Raw genomic sequence first — 20,313 nt, forward strand, 5'->3', positions numbered from 1 at the left:
CTCTAGCTTGATATCGCAAAAATCAAGGAAGTGGGCACCACTGCTTTGAAAGCCATAATGTAGCCTGATTTTGCCCCAAATATCAACTAGTGAACTAGAATCACGAATGATAGAATTGCGCGATATTATCGGGCAGTAATTCGCAATTTGCCCAAGCATTAGCTCCAACATGCTCGCTTTCTGTTGGGTAGACCTCCTGGTCTCTGACGGCTCGGAAAGTGGGTCACTAGACATACCACGTAGTGGGTCATGTTTTGTTTTCTTATGCCACGTGAAATCGGCACCTAAGAATATGGCAAAATTAGGATCGAGAGTGAGGATGTAAATAAAATTCTGCTTCCAATTCTCCAAAGATGTAACGGATTCGTTTTTGGTGAGACACCATTGTTTGGGTGCTCTGAGGGTAGCCATAGTTTTAGAGACACGTAACTGGATAGATGGGACTATGATAGATCTACCGTACCGTTATGCCGAGCCGTGTTTGTGAGTGAAAGTTAGTACACTTACCCCAACAAGCTAGAGCTGGATGCCTGACTGCTAGGAAAGCACGAAGACCGTTTGGGCAGTGAAAAGGCTAGGATCCGTTTCCAAAGCTGCCACCACGAAAGAACAAACAAGTCGACAGACAAGGCGTACAATTTGAACTCTTTATTCAACACGACCCGCGGCAGGTATGAGATGCAACCGAAGTGCTTACAAAGCACGCAAAACAGTAAAAACACTTCAACAAGCCAAAGCGACCACAAGGTGGCGCTATTACATAAAATAAGCAACACACAATTAATGGCGTAAAGTACAAGTTTGCAAACCTTGATTAGGCAAGTAACGACCATTAGCAATTGGCAATCTATGATTTCCACAACGATATTTACAGAGTTCAATCCTATCTGCAACATCTAATTTCACTAAATAGTTCTCAAAACCAAAATCTTGTTTGCCATCTTTTGATCATCGAGAGTTTTGGATCGCTTTATTCTGCAACTTCATACAGGATGATTAAATTGTCAAGAAGCGTAACAAGGTGAAGCAATTAAGATCCGATGTAATTAACGTTAGCCGGCCAGCGCGTTGCAGGTTGACTTGAATGACACAGCAGCAGGAGCGCAGCGCAGCGGACCTCTCATTAACCGGAGTCGGGTACGTAGAAGCCGCGCGCATCCTACCCAAGAGCTGGATAGCATTATTGCAGGCGATAGGTCTAGGTCGTCTGTATTTTAGCCAGGACGAGCTAACGTTTTGGTCCAGATTGGTTACAACAGTTCTCACTTAAAGAAGGGATATAAAACAAATATATTAGGAGGTTCCTTCGAAAGCATAGTGGGAATTATTAATTCTCGGTTGGACTGGCAATATTACTATTTTTCCCACTATACTTTCTCAAAGCCTGATATATTTGTATGATATATGATATTTAATATTCTGTTATGTGCAAATATAGATATGTATTTACTATATGAGCTTAATCAATCACTCTTTGTCGTTAGTATTCAAGTGGCTTGGAATAGATTTCATTGGTGTGACTGTATCGTAAGGTTTGGTTACGAAAAAGTGCACAACAATAAATGCAGTGCATCAGCTAAGATTTAAAAAAATACATTAAAAAAAACTATTTGTTCCTTGTTTTTTTTATAGATGTGAGGCTGGTGGATGGGGAGAAACCAAGCGAGGGTCGATTAGAAGTCCTTGTACCTGATTACTCTACTGAATGGCAGACAGTTTCTTCATTTGGATTTGGATACGATGAAGCGTCCGTTATTTGCAGAGAGCTCGGATACCCAGCCGCCAATAATGTAGATTCCTGGCAATTCGGGTTCGTAGATCACTCAAGTTTAGGAATAGAATGTAATGGAGGTAAGTATTTCCCCTCTAAATTCATGGAAAATAAATTTATAGTTTTATCAGGGCCCCGTCTTACAAGGAATTACGATTGATCCGATCAACCTCAGCTATATGGAAATCCATCATTGTCATCATTTTTTCTACAGAAAATATGCACAATGTACTCTGTGAACACACAGAAGCACATTGAATATTAAAAATAAAACTATGAACGCATGAATATACATCATCTTTAGAAAATATTTGGAATAAACCTGCATCTCAGATGTTGACGTTGCTGCCTTTCCATAGTTACGATTGATCCGATCAATCTCGACTCTTTGTAAGACGGGGCCTCGATCTGCTTCGAAAGGACAATAGTCCAGGATAGACCCCATAGACAAGGGGTCGAACCTTGTTTTTTTAGATATACAATGTTTTTTTATGGTTTCTTGTCAATTCGAGGGTGCTGATTCCGAATCTGAATGATGCCACTTTTGTAACCTTGAGCATTTTCCGCAAATTGGCAAAATCCAATATGGCCGCCAAAATATGCAAATTACCCATGAAAATCATGAAATTGCCAACACATTAGCTATAAAATGCATGTAGTTGTTGTGCAGAAGTGAAATACCAATTGGAAAAGCGATATTTGACAAAATATTTATTTTATTGATATTCAAAATGGCCGCCATAACCCCTGTATACTTTATTATGTAGAATATGAATGGGGAAAATATTTTTTCAAACAAGAGCACTATTATTGCATGTTATTGTGACCTGCGAGTGGACTACTGTCTGAAAACATGACTATTAACAAAACTATGTCATTTGTATACTATCTAATGTGATAAATGCTGTATTATGATATTCAAAATGGCTGTCATAGACCCCTTATACTGTGTACAATAAAAAAGGGGACAAATAATTTTCACAACCTTTGAATTGTTTGACTTTAAAATGCCAATAACTGCGAAATATTGGTGTAACACTGTCTGACAACAAGGATTTCTAACGAAACATATCATTTCCCTTGCAATTTCGGTAATTATGCTGCATGTTGACATTCAAAATGGCTGCCATAGGCCCTATCTGTATTATGAACAAAGCGAATGGAGAAACTAATTTTCACAAGAGTAAAAACAATAAAATGAATGTAATTGTAATATATACGAGTGAAATATTGTCTAAACACATGATTTCTGGCGAAACATATCATTTCATTGTTCATGCATGAGATAAATGCTGTATTGTAAAATTCAAAATGGCCCCTATGGGCCCTTACAGTATTATCTACAATGTAAATGGGGACAAATACTTTTGAAAGAATTAGGATTTGCCTGACTATGAAATCCATATAATTCTGTTGTATAAGGAAAATATTGTTTGAAAACGTGATTTTTTCAATGAAATATAACATTTCCTCTCCCATAGGTGATAAATACTGTATTTTGACTTTCAAAACGGCCGCACAAGCCCCTACAAATTTCTGTAATATGCGTATAGGAAAAATAATCATCACCAGAATGAGAACCAAAAACGCACGTAACTATGTGATGTATAGGTAAAATTTGGTTTTGAACATGATTTCTGACTAAATACATCACATAATGGTTGAAAAGGTAATAAAGGCCTTACTTTGAAATTCAAAATTGCTGCCATAGCCCAAAGTAGTATGTACATTGTAACTGGGGACAGATAATTTTGACAAAATTTTTACTATGAAAATGGCTTAATTTTGATGTAAGTGTTAAGTATTGTCTAAACCCAATGATTTCTAACGAAATATATCATAGCTTGTGTCATAAAGGTGATGAATGCAGCCTTTTAAAAATGAAAAATGGCCGCCATAGTCCCTTATCTTAATATGTAAAATTTGAATGGGGAAAGATAATTTCCACAAAGAAACATATTGCAGCCATTTTGAAATTTAAATATAGCATTTATCACCTAAATAACATAAGAAATTATCTATTTGGTTACAAAATCATATTTTCAGACGATATTTCACTCATACATGCAACACCATTTAGTCAAGCAAAGCCAAATTCTGTTAAAATTATATGTTCCCATTCACAAAGTACATAATAGGCCTACCGTTAGGGCCTGTAGCGGCTAGTTTGACTTTCAAAATACATTATTTATCACCTACCTGGCAGAATGAATGGTATATCTTGTTAGGAATTATGTTTTCAGACAATATTTTACTCTTAAATCACAATTATATGCATGTTATGGTGCTGACTCATGTGAAAATTGGTGTCCCAGATCGATTGTACATAATACAGTCAATGTCTTTTGGCGGCCATTTTGAAAGTCAAAATACAATATTTAACACAAATATGAAACCCGAATAATGTATTTCGTTGCAAATTATATTTGAAGACAGTATTCCACCAATTTACCACAAAAAAATACGTTTTAGTGCTCACATTGTGATTGTTTTTGTCCTCTCTCACATCGTAGATCATAATTTTAGGGCCTTTGGCGGTCATATTAAATATATCAAAATACAGGGTTTATCACATACATGGCATGTTAAATAATAAATTTCGTTAACAATAATGTTTTTAGTCAGTATTCCACTCGTTTATCTCAACAAAATGCATTTTAGTGCTCACTCTTGTGATTTTTTTGTGTCACCATTCACATTGTACATAATAGTGTTAGGGCTTTTGAAGGCCATTTTGAATATCAAAATACAGGATTTATTACATAACTGACATAACAAATGATATATATCGTTAGCAATCATGTTTACAGACATTGCTTCACTCATAGATCATAATTACTTGCATTACAGTGCTCAATTTTGTAAAAATTAATTTTCCCCATTCATATTGTACAGGGGTCTATGATGGCGGCCATTTTGATATCAAGAAAATAAATATTTTGACAAAAATCATTTTTTCAGATATTATTTCACTCCGGCAGCACAATTGCATGTACTTTAAAGCCAATGTGTGGACAATTTTATGATTTTCATGGGTAATTTGAATATTTTGGCGGCCATATTGGATTTTGCCAATTTGCAGATAATGCTCAAGGTTACACGAGTGGCATCATTCAGATTCGGAATCAGCACCCTCGAATTGACAAGAAACCATAAAAAAACATTGTATATATAAAAAAACAAGGTTCGACCCCTTCTATCCTGGACTACAATTGTAGCGTTGTGAAAGTGGAAACTAGGTATTACCTACTCAATACCACTGTCGTGCGATCATGTATGGGGGAAAAACTTCCCAAACCAATTATAAGAAATTGCAAACATTACAAAATAGGGCATTGAAAACTGTATCACAGGTTGATCATCTATATCCATCGAAGCTCCTTTATTCTTCGCTTAATATGGATAATCTTAAAATTCGTTGGACCAAACACTCGGCCGTTGTCGTGTTTAAATCCGTACATTGTCTTTGCCCACCATATCTTAGCGATATACATGTATTTGTTTCACGTAAATATATATACAAAACACGGTCTGGAAATGACCAACTGACTTTGAACTGCCCAAAAACTGAATAAGACAATTATTGTTTCAAGGCAGAAAGCTATGGAAGAAGTTGATATCGTGCATCCCTCCCGAAACTTCTCTTTCTACCTTCAAGATAAAGCTTCGGACCACATTAGCTCAACACGTATTGTAATTCCCCCTTACTGCATGCTAACCCCCCCCCCCCCCCCTCTACATCCCCAATCCCACTTGTTTTTATATATGTATTTGTATAAGGTATAATTTGTGGTCGTGCCTTACCATAAATAGGATTGATTTATGTTTTCTTTTAAAACCCTCAAAAAGAGTTTGGAAATCTGAGTTTGGCCATTAATTTCTCCCAACTCCCAAATTTACACAATGCATATTTGACATCAAAAGATCATTTATTTCTCCTTAAAATGACACCATGCTTGTTATGATCATGCCGTCACAAATGAGCAGGATACAAAAGTGTTGGATGAGGTCTGAATTGAAAAGCTGCAAAACGAGCAGAAATAGTAATGAAGGGTCAATACAGAACATGATTCTTTTGTATGTGTCAATAGAGATGAAAATCTCCGGAGCCTTTAAAGTGCCATCGACTTGAAGACTTGGCGAGATGATTTATCATGTCATGTCGACTTGATAACTTTATTATGTCGACATGGTGAGATACGTTATCTCGCCAAGTCGACTTATAAATAGTTATACATGTACATGTAGGTCAACTTGGCGAGATATTCGGAGTCTTGCAGGGCCTTGGACAATTCATATCTTGCCATGTCAACATATAATGTTTTATAAGTCGACTTGGCAAGATAAAATATATCGCTATGTCGACATATATTGTTTTATAAGTCGACTTGGCAAGATAAAATATATCGCTATGTTGACATATAACGTTTTATAGGTCAACTTGGCAAGATACCGTATCTCGCCATGTCGACATATAACTTTTTATAAATCGACTTGGCGAGATAACGTGTCTCGCCAAGTCGACATATAACTTTTTATAAGTCGACTTGGCAGAGATAACGTATCTCGCCATGTCAACATAATAAGGTTATTGTGTCGACATGGCAAGATAAAGTATCTTGCCAAGTTGTCAAGTCGATGGCACTTTAAAGGCTCCGTAAAAATCAATTCAAATCAAGCCCCAGCTTCTTCATGTTTTTAGGTTTTGTTGTGGATTATGAAGTGATGGTTCTGTGAGATAACATGGTTTGAGTCGTGGTTTGAAATACCCATGCATGTTTGTTTGTTTGGTGTGTGTTTGCTTGTGCAGATGTGTGTTTGATGTTAAGGTGGATGAAAAACTCACCCCATCACCACGGGAAAAAAAACAGTGACTTTCAATATTGTGTCATTTTGCAACTTTTGAATTTTGACCTTGCCACACATTTCAAGGCACTTTACCTCCATGTGGACCATAATCATATCATGTAGGGTATCATTTTAAAGAGAATTAAATGATCCATTCTTGATATTCACTTTTTTGAAAGAGCAAGTGATCAGTGCATTTAAAATATTAGAAATATTCCATTTAGTATATTCTTAATTCAATCACTTAATTTAAATGTTTCAGATGAAGACGAGATGCATTTCAATATTTTAATAACATTAATTACACATTGATATTTACTAAAACCGAGGAGGGATTTTCGACGAAAGTCAGATTTCCAAATTTTTTTGAGGAGTTTTGTATATGTATTTGTTTATACATTGTATGTTTGTAGTTTTAACGTGTCCACTCGAACAGCCTGTGGTTGAAGAGGGCCATATAGCCCACGAGTGGAGAAGAAATAAATGAAAATAAATGAAAATAAATTAATACATACATACATACATACATACATACATACATACACACATACATACACACTTACATACATACATACATACACATACATACATAAATAAATAAATGATTAAATAAAAAAATAAATATAAATAAATAAATAAATCCTCCACGAAAGCAAGAATTGGACTTTCATAACTGATCGCGAAAATTTTTGAACAATTCAAAGATTTCTTCAGATCAATACGATTGCCTTGACTGATCTAATATGATCTTATACGATCTGATAAGATCACTACGATTTCTCTACGATTAAGTACGCCGTTTGAATCGTAGCGCAAATCGTGACCAGGTTTTACATGTTGCTTATCATTGCGATAGTCATTTCTCCATGTGGTCACAGCCGTCTATGAAGTGATGATTTTACCTTCTCTTTGTCCCATTTATTTCAGATGAGGAGAACCTTGCCGACTGTTCTGTAAATCCCGATCATACTAATTTTTTGGCCTCAGAAGTGATGTGCTACGGTATGGGTATCACTGTTTCTTTGAAAGTTACTATCAATAAAAACAATAAATACACACACACGAAAACCCCCTAAAAGGCTTTAAATCAAACACACACACATATAATGTGATGAAGGGTTTGAGGTTTATTCTGTTAAGAGTTCATCAAAAAAAGTCTAAAAAATAACACAGAAATTACAAATTGATCATGTTAATGGGCATTAGTGGTTTACGTAGTGAAAATATCATAACTATAGAATATATTTCAATTATAGATTACTACGAAATATTTTTTTAATATGTTTCTCTTAATAAACGGACAGAATTTCAAAGACGTTTCAAATGTTTGTAGATAGGGCTGCTTCAATTGTAAAAATAATATTATTATAATATCTTTCATTGTTTGGTAGAGAGGGGATACATAGGATGTTACCCGCTTGATTCATCTGGGTTTACCAAGCTTCAAATCCCTTGCGGAAACGGATATGCTGACAGGAAAAACCTGACAATAGAAAACTGCATTTTGTGGTGCCGTCGCTCTAGATACATATATAGCTATGCTGGTTTATCAAACGGTGACACTTGTCTGTGTGGGAGTGCATCCCTTGCCATCAACCAGTCTTCGAAGGTATCTGAATCGTCATGTCGCTCTAGATGTACCGGAAGAAGAATTAACACTTGTGGAAGTTTTTCTCATATAGCTTTGTTAAATAGTAAGATTAAAAAAGTTTTCAAGAATTGAATGGCAACAAACGGGAAATTAATTCACATTGGTTTTCATTTCTAAAGACGTGCAAAATAATACACAGGTGCACTGCAGCTTTTGGTGGCTACGTGCAATTCTGCCATGAGGAAAATTGAAAAGTGACTTGTGTTAAAAATAGATAATCGAGAATATACATCATTTCGTTTGATCACAAAAAATATGAAATACATAATGGACTATATATCAAAAGTGTAATTGTGTCCTGAAATTGGTCGAAATATTGTATTATAGCAGTTTCAAAGTGTAAAAAAAACATATCAGAATTTGAAAATTTTTGAAATCAACATTATTTTTTTCCAAATGTCCACACTGCCAAAGTTAAGATCAACAAAATCAAATGGAATTAAATTAGGTTGTTGGAATACGTTATGTTGTGGTGGTATGTGTCATAGTTACGGATGCGGCTAACCTGGGTTATTATCATTGTTATTATATTGTTATATTTGATGATAAAATAAATAAGTTATGACTCGATCGAATGCAGTATATGCCAATTGAAATTAGTTTAATATGAAAAAAGAAATACACATCAGAGAAAGTTTGAGAAAAATTGAATAATAAGAAGGTTACGAGTCTTTGAATGCTGAGATCCCTAACGATATCGACATCCCTCCCCCCTTTGACAATGCGACTAAAATGTGTGATTTTCCACCTGTACACCCCCACCCCCTCAATTACTTTTCTACATAGTTTACTTAAATTGTCACTTTCATCAGGTCTATCCATATATCATGTGTTTTTTTTATGTAGGGAAGAAATGTAATAGAGTTTGTACTAGAATGAGGAAAACATGTGTGTTTGTATATGTTCAGTGTACAAGGGGGGGGGAGTTGTACTTCTGTGACATCACTAATCTTGGTCGAATTGCGAATGGGAGGATCTCCAAAGCATCACTGAAATCGAAATTCGAATGTTCATGACCTTCTTATTGTTTTTCCAATTGTTATCAAACACCCACTGATCTTCTTTGAGTTTCTGAGTTTTGTGTTGTTGTTTTTTTTTTCCATACAAGTTAACGTGTTCATTGGGTTTCATTCTACGTTAAAGACGAGTTTTAGATTAAAAAGTTTAAGCTTATTTCCCAATGGGAGTTAAATGGCTACTGAAGTGATAAATGTAACTATTCTTGTTGTGTTTTTTTTTTCAGTTGAGACAACAAAAACATCACAAAGAGCATCAGACACTACCGACTCTAGTGAGAGAATAGATTACTCAACTTTTTCTCCTAGGACATCATCCCTGTCTGGAAATTACATATGTAATCAGAAGGCAGAAGTACAGCATTTCAAAGGTAAGAATAAATGGGTTCACTTCATTCTTACATTAGAGGCAAAGATATCCTCAACTTTTTGGAGGTTGTTCTTTGGGTCTGATATAGCCGTCATAAAATCGTTAAAGGTGGCCAATATTTACCAAATTATAAGCATGGTTGTTTTAAGTTAAAACCGACTAAATTTGCTTTAAACGAAAAAAAAAGAAAGAGATAAATCTGAAGAGCATAATATACAAATAATGCATGCAGCCAAGTGCGTTAGTGGAAATGCAGAGCACGCGAGGTCTCTTTAGATATGTGCCGCACTGTGCACGAGCCGCTGGCGGCGAGTGCCCAGTTATAACGCGATATCATTAAGTTTCGCCTTATTTTATGTTTTTATTGAACAAATCAAAACAAATCACAAACAATCACAAGCAATCAAAACATTTACAAAATATTGTATCATTAAAAAAATAAAAAGTTTCGCCTTATTTTCATGATACAGTCATGCACATCCGGTTCAAAATGAGGGAACTGATGTTACACACTTACCATTTAATTTGTATTCTATTATATTAACAATAAAACATTCACATTTTTATGGATTAGATGACAAAAGAGCCATTGGATCTCTATTATCATATTAACTTATAATGCTAATAACGAATAACGATTTTGCATTTTCCACGAGGAATCAAAGGGGAAGTCCACGTGAAAAGAAAATACTGAAAATATCAAAATCGGATGTAAATGAGAATTGTCGTTTGAAAATTCGCTTGATTTCATAAAGCAGTTATAGGCCTGTGTGCTTAACCTCTGGTGATACAATAGCGAGGAACAAATCTGCAAAATTTGAAATATTCAATCATTCATATAGTAAAAAAAAAGAAATAGTGAGTGACGTAATAAACGCATTTGCGTATGTTATGCATATAACTGTTTTGTAAAACTGGGGAAAATATTATTTTTACAAATATTGATGAAATTTTCGGCGTTTTTTTTTTTTTTTGGGGGGGGGCTAATTCAAATCAACTCTTTCTGGGAGGACTTGACCTTTAATGACGTAGTCGTTTTGGAGATTATGTGATGTTTTCTCTTTGCATTTTCTTCAGCAGCGCATTTAGAAACTATTGCACAAGACTATTTTTCTCTTTTGTATCCATTATACAGACTGTGGATTCCTAGGATGCTATCCATTAGATTTATTAGAGTTTAGTGAGTTTGAAACCCCTTGCGGCAGATACAACAAATACGACAGACAAAATGTAACAATACCAAACTGCATCACCTGGTGTGAACGCTCTGGAAACGCCTATCTCTATGCTGGAGTACTTCATGGTCGAACATGTCTGTGTGGGAGTGCATCCATTGCCATTAAACAGTCTGCTCGGGTACCTGAAACATCGTGTAACACCCCATGTATCGGAAAGAGCAATGAATTTTGTGGAGGTCGGTCTCACGTCGCTATATTCAATAGTAAGTAGAATCCTATATATTTCTCAATACAGTTTGCTCTGTCTCAAACGTTACCTAAAACAGCAACGTAGCCCCGGGGTGAGGGGGGGGGGGTACTTAGAATAGGCCTAAATGTATGATGCGTACGTGTGCCGTGGTCGAGACCCCCAGTCAGCCTAAATTTCCGTTCCAGAGCATCACCAATTTAGAAAGCCATAGAAATTTATATTTCTTCCCCGTTCCAGAGACTTCAATATTTGTGATTCTCGTTTAGACAGTGCGCTACCATATTCGCTATCATGCTACGATTTAATGAGCTCCGGAGACCCCCATTTTTTATGTGGTCAGTTCCACAGCATTGCAGTTTTAGCAATCATTGATCCATGGAGCTATTATCCAAGAGCCATTCCAAAGACCCCCATTGTAAGACCAAGATTTGGTTCGAGAGCCCACTATTTTGTACTTTGTTGTGGATCATGGGTATCATGTTATGATTCGAGTAGCCCACCCAAGCCCCCCCCCCCCTCCCCCCGGGAATGTAGCCTTGATAACAGACGGATAAGACATATACGTTGTCCCCTCCCATCCCCTACTGATCGGCCATAAAAATACTACTACCTTGCTACAACAAAGCAATATACTTAGCCCCCCCCCCCCCCACACACACACACACAAACACACGCGCGCACAACGGTATTTGTGAGCAGGATTTTTTTTTTTTAATGTACATTTATATCTGAATTATTTCATGGATCTGCTACACTCTACATATCAGGAAATGTCATAATATTTTGGTTACCGAGCATTATTTCCTTTTATATTCTTTTATTATAACGAAAAACAAACTAGATGTATGTGTTGTATTGCGTCCATTTCGTTTAGTTATATTATTCATCTAGTACAGTTCTCACTAGAGGTGGTTTTGGGGGAATATGGAATGCACTGCAGACGCCATGTTTTATTGTAAGACAACGTTACAGGAGTGGTGATGAGCCAGGAGACGAAAAAATAGTTTGACTTCCCCTGGTTATAAATCTAATTATTTTATTTGTGACGTCATATGCGAGCAGCATTCATACGTAGCGAATGGAAAAAAAAATTAATGAAATGTCATTTTCTCGAAAATAGTTTTTACTGTACCTTTAGTATATCAATTGACAAATCATTTCACACCCGATCATGAATAGAGAACCCCCAAAAAGTCATCAGGAACCATTAAGAAAGTGATATTCTTGCATTTTAAATTTACATTACATATGGGGCAGCTGCTCGTTTATGACGTCATGAATCCAAAATTTTCTTATTCTTTAACGGATTTTCCTCAACCATTCGCCAATATTTTTTTTTCCTGCTATTTTTCCAACAAACTTTTCTCTAGGGTGAACTTCCCCTTGAAACAAAATGGCCAGAAATAATTTTGCGATTGTAGTGCACACCCCTCTCAATATCCACTTTTCGAAAGAGCAAGTGCATTTTGAATCTTAGAAGTATTCCATTTAGTCTATTCTTCATTCAATCACTTACTTTAAAATCTTTCAGATGAAGGCGTGGTGCATTTAAATATTTTTATTGCCGCTTGAAAGTTCTGCTTTCTTTGTTGATGGGGAAAGGTACTCAAGACCTTGGAGGATACAGCATATACGGAATTCACTTAAGGACCCCCCAAATCGAAATCCTATAAGCTACAAAGCACAAAATATGCATATCACTGATTGTTTTCTAAAGAAACACTTAAATTAGCAAATTTCGTTTGCACATAGAAAAGATCAATAATTTTGTCGATTTCCGTGTTACGATTTCGATTTTCTTTTTTAATTTTGCAATGACAATGGCAATATAGTCCTTAAATAAAGATTTGCAACTCTTAAAATAATTTGGCTCTTTTTAGCCAAGAGTACTATGTCAGAAAACTGTTACACGTAATCTTAATACGGACATCGATACAAAGCTGAAACAATTCGCCCCCAAAACAGAAAAATAACCCCCTAAAACACTTTCAGTGCTGTGAAATTCATCAATTAAAGCATGTGGCAATGATATTTTTCTATGATTATAATTAAGAAAATTTACATTCGTAATCTAAAAATACAAAGAAAAACCATCCAGTTTTCATACAGACCTTTGTAACCACAATTATCCTGAATCCTGCACGTCACGGACTTCAGGTTGGCGAAAATAATAACAAAATGCTTAAATTCCGCTGAATTTGATAATGTGAATAAACAACATGAACGAGGAAAGCAAATGTATAAACTTTGCGCAGTTTGTTTGTAGCTTATATACCTTCGATTCTTATGGACTTTCGGTTTTACTTTTTCGCTCCGGTCTGGGTATTTAAATTAGAAACGGGTGTTGATATAATGTTGGATATATTGGGGAGACATGTTGAAAACAATTCATGCAATTCCATAAATTTCACATTTCTTTTTCGCATTCCATGCACCCAGTCGAGACAGGCAGCAATCCACAAATTTTAGCGGACACTACCCGCCCCTGCCATTCTCATGATTCCAGCGAGATTGTGGACACTTCGACTCTGTCAGGAAATTATGATAGCAATCAAACCGCAGAAGTACAAGGTAAGAATTAAAGTAATGGGTTCGTTCTTAACCGAATGATTTATCCCAATGATGACTGTATAAACGTGGAATGGGGGCTTATTTCTGTGACAGTCAGTGAAACCTTTATTGTGGTGTTCCTGCCGAAAATCAATGTTTAATGATGAATATGAACATAAACAGGGTAAAAGAAAATAATTTATGATGTGAAACAAACAAGTTAAGGTATTTTCGGTTTTGCACTGTTTCGGTGAAAATTTTAAAGGGCAATATCCCTTAGGGGCCTTGTTTTCATGAATTGAGAATTCCTGTCTCGGTTCATATTAATGCTATCGTATTTAAGTGTGTATTTATTGTATGTAAAGTTACTTAGCTTAGTTATGTAAGTAATTCGTGGAGCGTTGTGGCCCAGTGGATTAGTCTCTGGACTTTGAAACAGAGGGTCGTGGGTTCGAATCCCAGCCATGGCGTAATTTCCTTCAGCAAGAAATTTATCCACATTGTGCTGTACTCGACCCAGATGAGGTGAATGGGTACCCGGTAGGATTTCTCGTTGAACGCTTTAGCGCCTATTAATATGGCGGCTCAGCTACAGCCGGGGTAATGATACCAAGTATCAAAGCGCAGTTGAGTATATGCACATAGTAACTGCGCTATATAAATGGACATTATTATTATTATTAATATTATTACTATTATTATTATTATTATTATTATCATTATTATAATTATTATTATTACATAAAAACATTCCTGACGTCAGGGGTTTGAAGAAAAGAACTAAACGAAAAGTGTATACCTCTTCCAGGGAACATCCATCAAGGAAAGCACCATAAGTAAACGACGAATTTGTAGCTACAACACTTAGCAGTAATCATTTCTCTTCACCTTAGTCTTAATAATCATTGAGGTTCAATAATGTTTGAAATCCAGTTTGCATAAGTTTAGTTTTGCTATGTCGCGCAATCTTCTTAGATATGTCAGTGGGTTTTTTTTTAAGATATCGGCACAGATAATCTTTGTCTGCACACGCTCATATGGTATTTACGAACTCGCATAGTTTTAATATGATTTTAGATTGGTTAAGAGCATAAGTATATCACTGATTGCCAATTGAGTATTGTCTTCTAAAGAAACACTCAAATTAGCAGGCTTCGTTTGCACATAGAAAAGATCAATAAGTTTGTCGATTTCTGTGTTACGATTTCCATTTTTTGTTCATGCTACAATGACAATGGCAATACAGTCCTTAAATAAAGACTTGCAACTCTTCATCACTTTTTGTGTAAATAATTTGGCTCTTTTTTGGCCAAGAGTACTATGTCAGAAAACTGTTACACGTAATCTTAATACAGACATCGATAAAAAGCTGAAAAAATGCGCCCCCAAAAAAACTGAAAAATAAACCCCCAAAACACTTCCAGGGCTATGAAATTCATCAGTTAAAGCATGTGGCAATGATATTTTTTTATGATTATAGCTAAGAAAGTTTACATTCGTAATCTAAAAAGACAAAGAAAAACCATCCAGTTTTCATACAGACCTTTGTAACCACAATTATCCTGGATCATGCACGTCACGGACTTCAGGTGGGTGAAAATCAGAATAAAATTATTGAATTCCGCTGAATTTAATAATGTGGATAACAACATGAACACGGAAAGCGTTCAAGCGGGGAAAATGTTTAAACTATTCATATTATATTTTGTAGCTTACATACCTTCGATTCTTATGGACTTTCGGTTTTACTTTTTCGCTCCGGTTTGGGTATTTGAATTAGAAACGGGTGTTGATATAATGTTGGATATATTGGGGAGACATGTTGAAAACAATTCATGCATTTCCATAAAATTCACATTTCTTTTTCGCATTCCATGCACCCGGTCGAGACAGGCAGCAATCCACAAATTTTAGCGGACACTACCCGCCCTTGCCATTCTCATGATTCCAGCGAGATTGTGGACACTTCGACTCTGTCAGGAAATTATGATAGCAATCAAACCGCAGAAGTACAAGGTAAGAATTAAAGTAATGGGTTCGTTCTTAAACCGAATGATTTATCCCAATGATGACTGTATAAACGTGGAATGGGGGCTTATTTCTGTGACAGTCAGTGAAACCTTTATTGTGGTGTTCCTGCAGAAAATCAATGTTTAATGATGAATATGAACATAAAAAGGGTGGAAGAAAATAATTTATGATGTGAAAAAAACTGAGGTTCGAATAACAGTTTTCATGACCAAGAAAAAAAGCCCGAAAAGTAAAGGAAAAGGTGAAATACCTTTTTCCCCCTAATTATTACGTTAAAATCTTTAACAAAATTATTTTTTTTCTTAAAAATATAAAATTTTGGCTCGCTCGTTCGAAATATATATATATATTTTTGCTGCCCCAATACGCCACGTCTGATTTCCTCAATTTTTTTGGTTCATTACATTATTGTTGAAACAAGTGGAGAAACTTAATTTGCATGAAATCTTTTTTTACAGGAGGGCAAATTGGTCTGATCACCGTGGTCGTCTTGGTCGTAGTTCTGTTGCTGTACGCAGTTGTCATTACTTTCTTATTTTTTCGACAGAGGTAATTTTACATTTATATAATAACAAAAGTGTAAGGAAGAACAGCGTTATTGTTTCAAAATTAGAAGTTAAATTTTGTTCCCTTATTTCATTTCATCATGGATCAGATGATTCCTCAATAACTTCTGCTGCATAATATGCAAATAATGAATGTTTATGAGTGCAATGGACAGAATACTTCATGAGGTAAAAGATGAAATGATCCGCCGAGTTGAATGGATCATTATTTCACCTTTCACCGAATGAAGTATTATGTCCATAGAACGAATGAAAGAAACATTCATTATTTGGTTTATATGACACATAAAAATTGATTTATTTTTTTCATGTGAAATTTATGAATTTCGATGCAAAACATGCTCATGCAGTGCGAGTTCGGTCTGTTGATTGTTACGTCATTACAACATGCGTATTTATTTGTCTAGGTGTCATATAACTGTAAATTGCTCTATTATTTCGTGATATTCTTTTGTTCTTAACCAATCTAAAATCTTTTTTTTTTAATTCAGATTTTAAATTAGAGTTAGGTTTTTCTTATTCTAAATTTGGCTTCGTCCGAAATAAAAATCTTAGAGATTAAATCAAATCGTTCCAGTGAAATATCCCAAGAAAGATTACATTTTATAACATTGTCTTTAATAATGATAATAATAATAATAATATAGGTATATTTACCCAAGGTAGCCACTTCAGTTCCGAAAACTGTTCTCCCAGCGGGCCCTGCTATTATTACCCGGCTAAGCTAGGCTACCTATTCGGTGCACACAGCTTTTTGAGGAATTACTTCCTGCCGGTACCCATTTACCTCACCTGGGTCGAGTGCAGTACACTCTGGATGAATTCCTTGCTGAAGGAAATTACGCCATGGCTGGGATTTGAACCCACGACCCTCTGTTTCAAAGTCCGGAGACTAATCCACTGGGTATTTCTATTGGATATTCGTGTGAATGTTATTTTTATGATAATAATGATAATATGGACCATTTATATAGCACAGCTAGGCCTACTATAGAAATATACTCCACTGCGCTTTACATTTGGTATCATAATATTATTACCCCGGCTGTAGCCGAGCCGCCATATAGGCGCTCAAGCATTCGATGAATTCTTCCTACCCATTCACCTTCCCTGGGTTGAGTGCAGCACATTGTGGATAAGTTTCTTGCTGAAGAAAGGCACGCCACAGTTGAGAACTGATAACATACATGTATTTTCCCCTTTGTCATGTTAACAGTCGCAAAAGACCAATGACCATGACTACGAAGACTGAACATGCTGAAGGAAAGGGACACGATCCTTACATAGGCCTACAGCCCAGACATGAGGAAGACAGGGCATACCAGGAGATGGCTATCATCCCAAAGACTTTGTCCAACGGTCCAGAAGAAAGACCTCTGCCGCACCCACTAACTGATTCGGTCTACGAGAATCAGTTTGCTGCTCCGTGCTACCAAAATAGAACCAATGAGGGCGAAATGTACGAAACAGTTTCCTCCACAAATCAAGCATATTAAACTATACAAGGGGTTTATGACGACTCTACGTGTAGCAAGAAAAGTAGTTGGAACTGGATCAGTTGGTCAAATTATTCTTTTGTTGTAGTACAAAGTAAGTCAGAGAATAAAGCTACTGATGGTTTCAATATTTTTGTGCAGAAAGTTATAAATGTCTTAATAAATAGTCATCATCATCATATTAGCCATTTTCAGCCCACTGCAAGGCGAAGGCCTCCTCAAGTTGGTTCCAAAGGTGCTCGTCTTGTGCTGATGCAATCCACTTTATGCCAATGAACTTTGTGAGCTCGTCACTCCATCTCAATTATTGTCTACCCCGATTTCGTGATAATAGCCATTGTTTCCATTGTGTGATGCGTTTGGTCCATCTTTTGTCATGTGATCTTGCAAGGTGACCAGCCCGTCTCCATTTATTTTATTATTTACATTAATCTAGTCTGGCTCCTAATCCATTGTATGTATGGTTTTCCTGTCACGTTTTGATATCCGTAGCATTATATGTTCCGGTTGAGTGTTTTTTTTTTTATTATCATTTATATTCCATTTTCTTTATGTTGGAAGTAGTAAGGGTCCTGTAGCACAGGCTTCGTGATGAATAGCTAATATGAAAGATTTAAAACACTTTCGATTGTTTCCTGGTCAGTATTTTGAAATAAAAGCGCATGAAATACTGATGAGAATCTGGAGATCATGCAGACTATGCCACTTCAATAGCAGTTCTCGCTACGCTCTCAGTACGCTGTACCAACTCCCATTGCGTCAAGGCCATGTTCAATGACGTAGCGAGAACTGCATGGACGTAGCGTCGGTGTAAAGGGGTATTAGCAATTGATCGCTGATCTTCATGTGACGGAACCATTTTTTCTTTGTAGCCGCGATTTAATTTTTTTTTTATTGTTCAATCAAAACCGGAAGAGGATCCCTTATAAATGATAGACCATCTGCTGTGTTGCAAGTGAAATTCAGTTTTATGTATTATAATGAAATAATATAATCGCATATGATTATATTTTAAAATAACGATCAGTCAATATTTTGCAGATTATGGGCGGCGATCAGAGGAGAAGAGGTTGCCCTTCCAACATTTTGAATTATTTTCAGACTCTCAAGAAATCTTTGAGTCTGCTATATATTTTATTAGTGTGTACATGTGTGTCATAGAGTGGACATGAGGGAGGGTGAGGGTGGGTGGGGGGGGTATGGGTTCTTTATCGGAATATATATTGGTGTGCGTGTGTTACGATATGAATCATAAATTATTTGTGCAGGGGTGTCTGCGATTATTGTTAAAATTAAGTCCTAATAACATTTTTTGGAAAATTTCTTGCATTTTGTCCTGAAGATTTAACATTTTGTGCAATGTTTGTGATCCTGAACAAGATGCAAATGTAACGAGATAATTACTGCAAGCGCTAAGCGCACGCAGAAATTTTCAATAAACGTTCTGGCCTGATCGAAAAGGGACCTGTTAATGACTGTTTGCAGTTACCCATGAAGATGATACATGTATATATATTTTAACAATTAAATAATGCGAGCGCGAAGCGCAAGCTGAAAATTTCTGACATTCCGACCACAAAAATTGTCAATCCAAGCATTCTTTGTAATCATGAAAAGGATAGGTATGTAACTTACAAATTGATGGGAGGAAGAAAATTGCGATTTTAGACCTATGAAAAAACCGGACACTCTATTCATGTTTTGTAAATCATGAATAGGATAGGTAAATTGATATATTGCTATATGTTAATAATGCGAGCGTGAAGTGCGAGCAGAAAATTTATATTTTGATCTGAAACTAGATACAGTAATTCAAGCACGTTTTAAACAAGCTGCGTCTCTCAATAAACATGCGCGCACGTGTTTTAGATTTAGACCGGGATTTAGACTTAGAATCTGGGCATTCTGAAAACATTTGATATGCTGATCTGAAAAAAAGTAAATTTAAGCACTGTTTCAAGCACTGTGTAGGAAAATTGTGAAGTGGATGTGGATCACACTTAATAAATGATTCGAGCTCGAAGCGTAAGCTTATATTTTTTATTGATATTTTGAACTGGGACTGGGACATTCTAAGGACATTATGTCATCTTTTGAAAATAATAACTATCTTCCTATTATACCTAAGCGCGACATGGAACATGTGGATATTCCATTCTGAAGAATTTAGTTTTTGGGAATTCATGGAAATTTTTTATTCGTATTAATTAATCTAATTTGCTTCGTGAGAGCTTGGAATTTGTTGACCTCAAAGGGGGAGAGTGTGTGGTCTCTCATTGAAATCTTAAAATATACGTTTTTAGATATTTACTATACTACAGAGAATACATTGACCTATAATTGTATAGAGAAACTAAAATGTTTTGAGAGGAAAAGTAGTTGTTTTGATACTTGGTAACATAATTATTGCGGTATAAATGTATTGAGTAGTTAATTAGCATGTTATCATTCAAGTGGGTCTACATTACTAGACTACACTAGCATTATGGGTCAGGAAACTGGCCAGGTATGAGTCGTTGAGGACTCGAGATGGCGCTATTGGTTCGTATTTGCTTGAAGGCCTGAAAACGGGACATTTTAAGCATT

At 35.9% G+C, this 20,313-nt stretch overlaps 1 protein-coding gene across 1 annotated transcript; it reads left to right on the forward strand.

Moving 5' to 3' along the window:
• The first annotated feature begins 467 nt into the window (after positions 1–467).
• On the forward strand, positions 468–18,879 carry LOC135157368 (uncharacterized). Its single transcript, XM_064112617.1, has 10 exons — positions 468–483; positions 1,633–1,851; positions 7,547–7,621; positions 8,011–8,313; positions 9,514–9,657; positions 10,792–11,097; positions 13,524–13,655; positions 15,528–15,650; positions 16,124–16,214; positions 17,448–18,879. The coding sequence occupies exons 1-10, from the start codon at positions 468–470 to the stop codon at positions 17,725–17,727; spliced, it is 1,689 nt and encodes a 562-aa protein (XP_063968687.1). The 3' UTR covers positions 17,728–18,879.
• The last annotated feature ends 1,434 nt before the right edge of the window (positions 18,880–20,313 follow it).

Source organism: Lytechinus pictus, chromosome 17 (genome assembly GCF_037042905.1).
Source record: "Lytechinus pictus isolate F3 Inbred chromosome 17, Lp3.0, whole genome shotgun sequence".
In the NCBI taxonomy this organism is placed as follows: domain Eukaryota; kingdom Metazoa; phylum Echinodermata; class Echinoidea; order Temnopleuroida; family Toxopneustidae; genus Lytechinus; species Lytechinus pictus.

Bases quoted from the DNA above. Each gene is read 5' to 3' on its own strand.
- LOC135157368 (XM_064112617.1), top strand. The intron at 7,622-8,010 runs GTATGGGTATCA...ATTGTTTGGTAG, and splicing joins CTCAGAAGTGATGTGCTACG to AGAGGGGATACATAGGATGT. The intron at 13,656-15,527 runs GTAAGAATTAAA...CGGTCGAGACAG, and splicing joins TCAAACCGCAGAAGTACAAG to GCAGCAATCCACAAATTTTA.